At 35.6% G+C, this 11,301-nt stretch overlaps 1 protein-coding gene across 3 annotated transcripts in view; it reads left to right on the forward strand.

Moving 5' to 3' along the window:
* Nucleotides 1-11,301, forward strand: part of LOC136027302 (protein AATF-like) — a 31,266-nt gene that overhangs the window by 17,273 nt on the left and 2,692 nt on the right. For all 3 annotated transcript variants that reach the window (XM_065704411.1, XM_065704410.1, XM_065704412.1), the window contains exons 6-8: nt 1,037-1,221; nt 2,905-2,981; nt 3,905-4,244. In XM_065704411.1, coding sequence (XP_065560483.1) covers nt 1,037-1,221; nt 2,905-2,981; nt 3,905-4,244 — 602 coding nt within the window. The remainder of the gene's footprint in view (nt 1-1,036; nt 1,222-2,904; nt 2,982-3,904; nt 4,245-11,301) is intronic.

Below are 11,301 nucleotides of genomic sequence, written 5' to 3' on the forward strand. Positions count from 1 at the left end.
AAAAAAAAAAAGAGATATTAATAGCTTTACCTTCTTTCTGCCCACTGAGGTCGGATTAGGACCAGACCATAAAAAGGTGCAACGATTAACCTAGTCTTACTTCTAATAAAATTTGTTTTAAATTTGTCGTTTGATGTTGGTCATCTGACTCATATCCGACTGTTTTGGTTGACTTTTAGTAACTACATGACCTTACAAGAATTTAGGGAGTTTTTTCTCTCCTGTGGCTTAACAGTGGTTTCAATGTGATCGGATTTCGGAGAATTGGCGAGGTGGCTTAGGATTTCGATTCTTGTCACCGAGATGTCTAACGAAAGGCGCTTTAAGGTCTCAACTAACATGAGTGGTAACTAAGAGTGTGTATCCTTTTGGTGGTATATGCTTGATCTGACTTCCTAGGAGGAAAAAGTCTCTTTATTCTTGTCGTTAGTAAATCTACTTGAAAAGCTAGTCAAATCTCAACTAAACTTGACGAGAATTCATGGGTCCATATCCAATCTTATTTGGTTATTTGTTTATGGCTTACTTGGTTATTGGCTTATAGGGGGAAGGGGGTATGTCCATAAATTTGTGTCGTCGCGTAACCTACCAGAAGAAGTGGGCAAATCTCAACTAAACTTGGTAAGTTTTAGGATTTAGTGTTTTAGCTATACCTTTAAAGGGTTTGAAGCCAATCTGAACTTAGTGGAAGAACGGATTGGTGTCCATAAACTCGGATCCTCGAGACATGAATTCTGCGTTCTAGGGCGAAGGACGTAGCATTAAAAATAAACTAGAGTATCAAAAAAGGTTATTCCTCAAATCTAGAACAATTATGAGTGGATAACTGTGTCCCATAAGTTCTTCCAACCGAATTTCCGCCTGAAACTTTGGAAATCCATGTTTTGTGGAATCCGATTTCTCTTTTGAAAAAAATTGTTATCATTTTTTTTTTAAGATATCGAGGATTTCATCCAAGTATACGTGGGCCTGAATGCCTCTTCGAAATTTATCATTGAATCACGCATATAGATAATCAGTAATTTGTCTTTTCCAGGAGTATATGATAATCTTATTGAGTCTCGAATAAAACTTCAGAAATCACTAATTGCATCAAACAAGCTCCCCCAGTCGACCTCTTGGAACGTCTTTGTGGATAAATTAGATGGAGATGGAAAATCTGCACTGAAAAAAGCTCAAAGGTCTTTGAAAGACCTTTTGGATGATCTTTTAGAATTGCAGGTTAGTGTTCATTCAAAAATATATATTGGTCCAGAAGATGCTTAATATATCCTAAAAATATTACAACCTTTGGGATAATTTTTTCTTTGTGTGGTTGGTTCTTATGCCGAACATGCGGAGGAGAAGCGTTAGATTTTTGACTGTCTCTTCCTAGTATGCAGGTATGCTCGTTTTAAACTGGTATGAAGTTACTAGTCTTAGGGTTGCAGTAGCTACTCTCATGAGCTAATTTGTTGATTTGATTCGTTCTATTTAGACTATTTAACTAACTTTACGGATTTTTTTTTTTTTTTTTTTTTTTTTTTTTTTTTTTTTTTTTTTTTTTTTTAGTCCACGAATCTAGCCAAATCAGGACTTTTTATTTCCTCTGCTGACGTCATCAACATAAATAAAAATACTAGTTTTTGTGGTAGCACTACTGTTTCAGGTAATAATGTAATCAATGATAATTCACTAACTCGTACCCAATAAATATTTAAGGAAATTCAGATGAATCAAACTGGAGGCTTGACTTAGTGCTTTTTGTTTTTCCTGACCACTTTCAAAATGAACATAGATCAGCAACATGAACAAAACAGGAACATTAAATTTATCATGAATTAGTCTATCACTAGCATTTTCTTCGTGACCTCTGAAACCATAAGGATGGTGTATTTTTGTATAGCGGAAAAGTACCTGGGATGTTTTTTCTCCCATGTTAAGTTAATTGTTCTCATGTCTCATTTTAATTGATTTTTAGGATACTTTGGAGAGTTTGGTCTGATGAATGTGGAGTTTTCCTATAGTTTGGACGGGACATTTAAACGTGAAAATAAAATCCATGATTTTTTTCAAGATTGCAAAATCCCATGTCGAATTTCTGGCTGAGATAGTGTTAAGCTGACTAGAAAATCTCAAAGGAAGAGCGATAGATTAGAATGGTACTAGCTTTTGATTGGTCAGGGATATATGACTGCTACATGGATATGGCTTCGTATCAAAGCAAATCAAGGTAATTTTTCCCATAACAGACTAGAACTCATCAACGGCTAAATCTAGTAAGAAGAGAAAAGACAATGTACGTATAGAAGAGGAAACTTTAAAATTGATGCTAAGGATCCTTTCCAGGGAAACATGGGCTTAAAAATGATATCCAGTCAAAAACTTGTCTTATTAGTGTAGTATTGGTGTTATTGAATTAAATGGAATTATTTTTAGTGCCGTTAAAAGTCCCTGAAATTGTACCTACTGGTAATAGGAGGAATTCTGTGGATGGTTGTCAGTGAAGAAAGTGGCTCAAATCTGAGTTGCCGCGTCCCAAGATGTGCGCCATAGCTTGCATTACCAGTCCTTGCTGACCGAAGACTTGAAGGCTTCAACTTTAGGAGACTAGACTGTCTTCTGGTCCGAGAGAACTCCATGGACCAACTGCTTGGTTGAAGATGAATTTCCTTTACAGCGTCCTTTTGGCGCCTTTCCAATAGTATTGATTAGTTCTAGTAAATACAAAAATCCAAAGCAATTTTTTCTTGGCTCGTTGATAAGTTTTCACAAATTTTGGCTTCCTGATAGCAGATGCTCATAACATTTGTAGGATAGATGCTAAATTGTATTCATTAATTGATTTCCATATGTACATTAATATTTTAGAACATGGCTTTTCTATTTGACATGTGTTTTCACAAGGTTATTATCAATTTCTAGGGAAGGCTATTTGCCAGTAATTCGAAGACCAAAGCCGTAGCTGGGGACAATGCCAATAAGTCAAGTCAAGTTGAGAGGTAAGATTATTTGCTTTATTTTATTTCATTTCTCTTTTTTTTACAACGCTTGTTTTTGCATCTAGACTTACAAAAAATATACAAAAAGTAAGTTTTACTTGAATTGATATCAAATAATTTTTAGCACAAGATCTATCTCTTTTACTTGTAGATTCCAAGCATGTTGCATTCTTCAGGGGTTATTATTCGAACTTTGTAAAGGACCTCCTCAAAAATAGCACGTTTGCCCCTGAGTAGTCCTATTAGTGTTTCATTCTAAGACCGATCAACAAGAAGCAATGCATGTTTTCTAAGATATTGAATTATAACGATTTTGGCTATCTAAAAGCTATCTATCGATCGTCTGATAGTCTACAAAATAAGTCCTCGTTTCAACTTATATTTATGATTTTTGTCGACTTTTGAGCTTCTTCATCAAATGATGTTCCTATAATTATCGTTTGCCCCTCCCTCCCCCTCTCCTCTCTTGTCGTGCAGGTCTATTTTGACTGGATGTATATTAAAGAAGTTGGAACTATGTTTTGAACTGTATACAACTTTATAAAAAGGTACCATTTTGGCTAAGCATGAGAAAAGAAACGGCTATTGCTACTAAAATTTGAGTTTACGTAAGTTGAGGCAGTCAGAATCTGTATAAAGCCTAAATCAATTGTGGTAGAAATATATTGTCTAAAATAAGACATCTAATTAAAACGTGCTTTTTAGTAAAGTTTATGGGTCTGTTTGCGATTATTGACTATATAAGCTGTACTTAAAAGGTAAAAACTGGTGCTTTTCTTTTTCAGCTTCTTGTTTATTATTTTTAGTAGGTGAGAAAAGATATTTTTCAAGAAATTAGTTTGTTTTCTTGTTTTCTGATATATATTTTCTTTGGAATTTGATATTTTTTACTGTAGTATTCTTAATTTTTCTTTTATTTATAGTGATGACGAAATAGCAAGTGATACAGAAGAAGAAGAAAAGATGGATAACGGGTATGAACCTCTAAAAAAGAGGATGAAATTAAAGGAATACTCTCAAACTATATCAAACCGCCATAAGCAGTTTTTAAGCTACAGAAATGAGATGATCAACTATTGGAATCAGAGAACCAAATTAGCATCTGGTAAATTAAGTTCAAAATCTTTCCAGAAGTTTGAACAGTCAACACTGAAGCAGATTGAGCTGATTCTTGCAGATAAAGACCGGCTGGTTAAGCGGACACAAATAAAACGTTCAGCCTATTTGCCTCTTTGTGCAGAGGCTGAAAAATCAGAACAAGAGGTTTTTTTTAATTGTTTTCTTTATTGCATAATTACTTTTTTCGCTCCATGTTGCAATTAATTTTCTTATGGTGGAGCTGTAGATCTGGCTACGTGTTTTGCTTCTGGAGGGTCTGGCTCTAGTTGAGGGTTCAATGATCGATGACCATTCTCCATCTCAGCGTCTGCCATAATTCCTGTACTTACTAAGTGACTTCAAGTCGGACGTGGTGGTAGATGATAGGATTTTTCTTTGACCTCCTGGGTGCATCCTCCACGACTGCAAAGGAAAACTTGATGCATTGCTTCGATATCGCATCGTTAGGGTGTCGGACTATGGAGGATCAGTCGTCAATCTTCCAAGGCATGATTGCTGATTACCATGTTTCCTTTTTCTCAATTGTTAATTATGAATTTATCTTTGTCAAATTTTTACTGAAATTTGTAGTGATTAAATTAACGAAAAGCTTAAAGTAATTTTAAAAAGTGGCCCAGAACAAGAAAAAATAGTCTCTGTTTATATTGATTTGGTCTAGTGTTATCTAGTGTCAGGGGGCAGGAAAGGTATTGAGACTGGTGAATGTTTTGTGGATTTTTGACTTAATAATTGAATAATAGTATCGTTTACTTAAACGATACTATTAAGCTATGAAAAACTCGATCGTTCTGCCAAAAAAAAAATTATCTCGAGGTAACTAATACTTTTTGGGAAAAGAAAAATCATAAAGTAGCCTAAAATATGCTTTCGTTTGGCGTGAACCTTACCCTTGGACTTGGTATTGTAAGTAAAGTGTAAAGTCAATTAAACTTAAGGCCAACATCTAGTAGTCTCTGGTGTCAACCTAAAGCTTAAATCAAGGAAGCATAGCTACCTTTTGGTGTTTTTTTAATTATTATTATTAATACAGGCTTCATGGCTCAATCATAACTGATGATATGACACTACTCCTGCGGATTACCCTGCTTTTTCTTAGGTATTGTTATGCACTCTCTTGAACACCTCGAGAGATGTGTTTTCTGAGATTACCTCTACTGGGAGGTCTTTCCACGTGATGGTGGACCATCAGGTGAAACTCGTTTTGAAGTCTTTTTAGCGGAGTGTATCCTACGCAAGGTAGTCCTGACGAGCTAAATTTTGACGAGTAAATCGTATGGAACGAGTTTTAGAGTATCTGAGATACAGGAGTATCTCACTTTGCTTAGATGCTCAGCCCTCATGAGATATAACGGGAAATGGACTCAAAGAAGGCGTAATGTATTCACTTTTTTTATTGCTTCTCCTTTAAAGATGCAAAGAGGTTGAACCTTCCTATTTCACGCTTTAAAAATTTGGATTTCTTTTGTTTTGAAGCATTTAAACTGACTAGCCACGCATCCACTCCTACTTCCGTTTTTCTGAAGTCTTTTTAGCTCAAAAAAAACCAACAAGGACTAAAGGCTGATTTACCCATCCTTATCACATACCCTGTAAGTTGTTGGACCTTACAATTAAATACTATTTCCCCCAAATTAACATCCAATTTATGAGATATTTCCAGCCGGTATCTAACGCCGGCTGGACATTCTTCTAATAGATGCCTTATTGTGTCCGCTGCCAGTTGTTATTTTTGGAAAATTGTGAAATCATCTCTTCTTTTTTGAATGAGACGACTCGTAAAAACCCTCTTTCCTCTAAAGGCTTCAGTATCGATTTCGTATTTCAGCCTTTGAATTTCGAGGAAGATGTTTGATCGGCGTGGGGTTGAATTTGTTTCTTTACTTCCCACCGTTCTGCGCCAGTTTTGTTCCGGTCTCTCAGTGGTCTGTCTTCTTATAGAAGCTTGTCAGCAGCTCTGAGGGATGAAAATGAAAGCTTCTTGCCTATAACAATTTATTGATGCTCCAGCCGTAGCTGTTTCATCTGCCAGTTATTTACCTTTATCCCAGAATGTTCTGTGTCTACATCAGAGTAATACAGCTAATATTGGATGCTAGTCTCTTTAAGGCTTCACAGCACTCAAATGCACTTTTTCACTGCTCTTTATGTCCTCAAGAGCCTTAAGACATGTTTGGTTGTCAGGTGTGATGCAAATGTTCCTATTTTAATTTTTTTAATTGCTCTGGGCTCTTGTCTTCCTGTTTTGTTGCAACGATTTCTGATTTCAACCTGGAAGACCGTTGAAAATACCAGTAAGTGATAACATGTTATCTTTTCTTTGGATCAGGGGCATTGCAGTACATGACTGCCTCTGTCTCCAACTTTCCATGGGTTTGCGATCCTTCTGTATAACAGGTTATTGCACTATTTTAGTGGAATAATGCAATTTCCTGCTCTGTATCATTCCTTGTCTTTATAAAAATCTATTAATGTTTTACTGGTTTTATCACAGGGACAATGTTATCTTTGGAATTTGCAGCTCCCTGCACTTTAGCTGTTGTGAATTGTGTGCCTCCAAGCGGCTTTTAATTTTCCTACTCCGTAACTGCAGTTTCTGGTTCTATTGGCCTGCAATCTGTAGCCTGACAGAACTTTATTTAGTTTCTTCCTCTAGGAAATTCTCTGTAGGTGAAAATTCTATACATAGTACCACGGATGCCGTGGCAGTTCCATAGTACACTGATGTGATCATTTGGCCGGCAAGCCAATGTAGTCGTATTGAAGGGGTCATTTATGCGTGAATGTGAGCCTAGTTTACCCTGACCACTGTGCCATAACAAGACAGCACCGGTTGAATTACTGCTTTGTATAGATAGATGCATAATCTTGTTTTGAGCTAAACCCCCACTTTTCCTCCCACCACTCTCTGGTACTGGATTAGGGAAGCTCTATCTTGCTGAGCTTTTTTTGCACAGTGGACTTTCCAACTTAACTTATTATCCCAGATTTTTGACTGAGTCAACTCTATCTGGTATATAGAGTTTAATATTATAAACTGGCTTATAACTTATAGCTACTGAACCAACTATATATACCTCAAGCATAGGTTTCAGGGTTTCCGGCAGACTGAACTTTTCCTTATTCTTTTCCCGGTGCAACCAGTATTTGTATCAACGCTAGGAAAATCCCCTCATCTTCAAACCTTGTCCTTAAAGAATTGGTGGCCTTTCGGGTATGCTATTTTGAGAGAGAGAGAGTTAGATCTTGGATTTTCTTTAGGGGGGCGCATAATAGGTTGCTTCAATAAACTTGCGAACAAATAAATACCCGAAATTTAAAGGGAACCTCGACAACTATGTGTCGTAGGTAGATAGTGGAAATGGTTGTTAATTTAATCTAAGATCTGGTGAGGGTTAAAGTTCTAATACATCTATTGAAATTAAAGTGGTATAAAAATATTGATACAAAAAATAGTAAGCTGTAACCCCCCCGCCATAAAAAATAAAAAGCCGTCCACCATCTATAAAAAATATGATATTTAATATTTTCTGCATAATTTTTGCCTTTGCAATTCTGGTCGCTATAGTGAGTGAGCTAAGCTTTTGATTGTAAAAAAAAAAAAAAAAAAAAATTGGTCTTGAACCATCTTTTGGGGTTATGGACTTTTTGTGACAATTTGTATAGGTCAAATCATTTAGAACGTCGCCTAACCCATCGCTTAGTAACTATGATAGTAATGAAGATTAGGAAATGAGGATAAAAATACAACTTGTATATTCGTCATAGATTTATTAAGTTTCAAATACTAGTTCTTATAGGGTTGTAACACGAAAAACAGAACGAAGAGATAGAAATGCATACAAGACATTTAGATCGAGAGTTTTAAGTATAGGCAATAAAGCATTAACTCGCTGTTTCGTTTTAAAAATAGTGTTTTAATAAGCAGTGTCAACTTTGATGAAATCTTAAAAGTTTACTAATCAAAATTTTACTTTTCATAACAGTGTAGCGTATCTTTCCATTCTTTAAAGTTCGACATGTTTTGCTTAAATTACACAATTCACAATTTTATTTTAAAAAAAGTCTTATTTCTGTATTTCCACTCTCGCCATATCTATTTATTACACGGTCGATGTCTACCTCAATATTTCGGTTAACGTTTATAATGGCTAGTCCTGTCAGTTTAGAGCTCATCGGTAGTATTTCCTCTTCTATTCATCCTAAAGTATTCGAATAAATCGGCAGAAAAATATGAAATCTAATAAAGTTGCTTGTTGGTATGTGCTTCAAACGAAGTATATGAGTCAAAATACCCTAAAAAACAAACAATTATGTGTTTGTTAGTTTTTTATTTGATTGGTATAGATTGGTGATTTAAATTCTCAGGTCTTCAAGCTATGGTAGATTTCTAATTATTTTTTTTTAATCTTGAGATTTTCAGATATTCTGTTCAAAGTTTAAATATCGATATGTCTGTTCAGCAAAAAGTAAAAATTTGAAATTTGACTCAGATTTATTATTAAGTAAGAGAACTGTCATGTTAAAATTTTGATTTATTAACAACTAATCGTGCAAAAAGTAAAAGGAAAAATTTGAAATTTGACTCAGATTTATTATTAAGTAAGAGAATTGTCATGTTAAAATTTTGATTTATTAACAACTGATCGTGGAGTTATGCTTGGATGGCATGTACCAAAATAAGTACAAAAATCCTCAGCGGTATATATAACAGTTTAGACAATTTTATGGACAAATATATGTAATCTCTATACAAAAACATAAGTATATTGTGTGACTGGTTGATATTGAGAAGACGAGAAAATCTGAAGTAATATTGTAGTTGCATTCCGTTTCCGTGGTTAACTCAAGTTGGGTGAATTTCCACTTTTTATCAACATTTTATTGGTAAATGTTTGAAAAAAAAAATCGATCCCATTCCAATTACTCAAACTGAGAATTCAGAGAGCCATCTATACCAACTAGATAAAAAAATGAACACATAATTATTTATGAGCTAAAAATAATTATTCGAAAATCTATTCTTCTTTAATGATTACTCCGACCTTTGAAAGATATTTTGACTCATTTCCTTAGTTTTAAGCATATACACGAACCTTTATTAAGTTCTAAAGAGGTTGTCCTTTATTTTAATGTTTTGGATTTGTTTAATGTTTTATGTTTTAGAGGATACGATATGTCATATAATACAGAGCTTTAATTAGGTGAAAATAGGCATTAAAGTAGCCGTCATTGGCTCACCGAAATCCAAAACTTATATTAATAATTTTTGCGTTTCTCATACATTTGCTTTCTATTATGCAAATCCCTTAAAAAACAACAATGTTGTCAAAACCACCCCGCTTCGCAGAAAAATCAAACCCAAAAAACCAAAACAGACAGCCAAAAAAAGTAATGATATCAGTTTAATTTGCCTCAGTGCCATGACAAATTTTTGACAGTAAAAAGAAGTAAATATTTGGCTTTTCAGTACCGTTGTGACAGTATGATCCCGAAATTTCATTTCGACAGCCTAAAGAAGTTGGGATTTTACGGAATGGAGATACTTTTGTGGTAATACGGAAAGATTACCTTGAAAAACCTGAATTTAATCAAATACTTATAGGCGGTATTTGTCATTAGTAACATCTGACAGAGCCCGCACAAAGTAAATGAAACCTTCTTTCAAATTTGTTTGTAAAAAGAACCAGTCTTAATAAATAATAACCTATTAAAAACTCAACTATTAAAAACCAATTACAAAAAAATAACCTGCATCCCAAATCAGCGCGCATGGTCCCAACCACAAATCCACCGTTACGTCAGGGGGCGCGAACCCCCCTCCCTGGATCCGCCACTGTTAATCTAACCCGTTTCCTACGAAAACCGTATTTTACATCAGACAATGACCAGCGTGACTGAAAGTGCTGGTAGAGAGCCTTATTACGAATACTTTTACATCTATTTCGTTAGCAGGGCAGGGGGCTGATCGGGTGGTAGGATCCTAAGGTAATAGGGTCACTATCTGTCTTTGGCGCAGGGACTACATGAACACCTCTGCAGACTTTTTGGGACGGTCCTACTGTAAAGTATTTACAGAGCAGAGGTGTGAAGACCGGTGAGTTCTTGAGCACTTATTTTTGGGATGATATTGGATACCCTGTTGGGTCCTGAAGCTTTGGTGATAGCCTACTGAACGAACGTCCTAAACCCCTTTCTGCTTGTTATATTTACACAGTTGGTTTTTTACATGTGTTCGTTGCAGAAAGTGCAGACGGAAGTGAAGACGGATTATTGTTTTCCTAAAATCCTCGGTCTTTCCCTGGCCAAACTGCATAATCGCCCTTTCGATTTGAATTAATAAAACTGAGATGAGTTTAGATGAGGGTAAAGGCTCCTTGATGGTTCACCACCGCCGCTCTGCTGTGGCCCCTTTTAGTTTTCTTCAAGTGTGTGTCTGTAATCGGTTTTAGGACGCGTTACATTAATTGACCAGTTTCGAGCTCTAATGAAAGCATCCTAATCCTTGTCTTATTTCGTGAAACGCCATTTCTGGCTAGCCTTTCTTCTGACTCTGACTCACGATCGGTTTTGAACCGCGGCTTGTCACGAGAAGAGATGTATGCTGTTTTAAATAAGAAAAAATGGTCAATAACCTCTGTAATCATTTAAACCGTAAGTAATACTTGAGATTTTCAGGATTATACCTTCCACATCAGTTGTATGGCTTTTCAGTCAATGTCTGAGATGGATGTTAAAGTCTTCCTGGATAATTATCTCTTCTGTAGGAGTCTTTGTTTCAAATTCGTAGCAATCCTGTCAAATTTTCAACTCGTTTGACTGGTCGTGTATCAAACAATGCGCTCAATAAAAAATGTCGTCCAATCCTTATTTTTTTGTGCTATAATGAAAGAAGGGTTAATATTGCTACGTCATGTTTGATGACGAAGGTTGACAGATTGCTAAAGCTTGAGCCATTTGGCCATTCATCTGGGGTTAAATCAAAGCAGGTCGTCCTGGAATATGAGGGAGAGAGTAGGGGTCATGAGAAAGAGTTTAATTAAAATTCAGACTTCATGAGATGGGGCAAAGTTTGGGATTTGGACCACATAAGTAAATAATTGTGTAAAAAAAAAAAAAATGAAAAGCAGTTCATCCTGAACATTTGGCTGGTGAATGTTTAGTTGTTAATTTCTTGATGTTTATTTCAGACCGCTGATGCTAT

This window comes from Artemia franciscana, chromosome 5 (genome assembly GCF_032884065.1).
Source record: "Artemia franciscana chromosome 5, ASM3288406v1, whole genome shotgun sequence".
Classification (NCBI taxonomy): Eukaryota; Metazoa; Arthropoda; class Branchiopoda; order Anostraca; family Artemiidae; genus Artemia; species Artemia franciscana.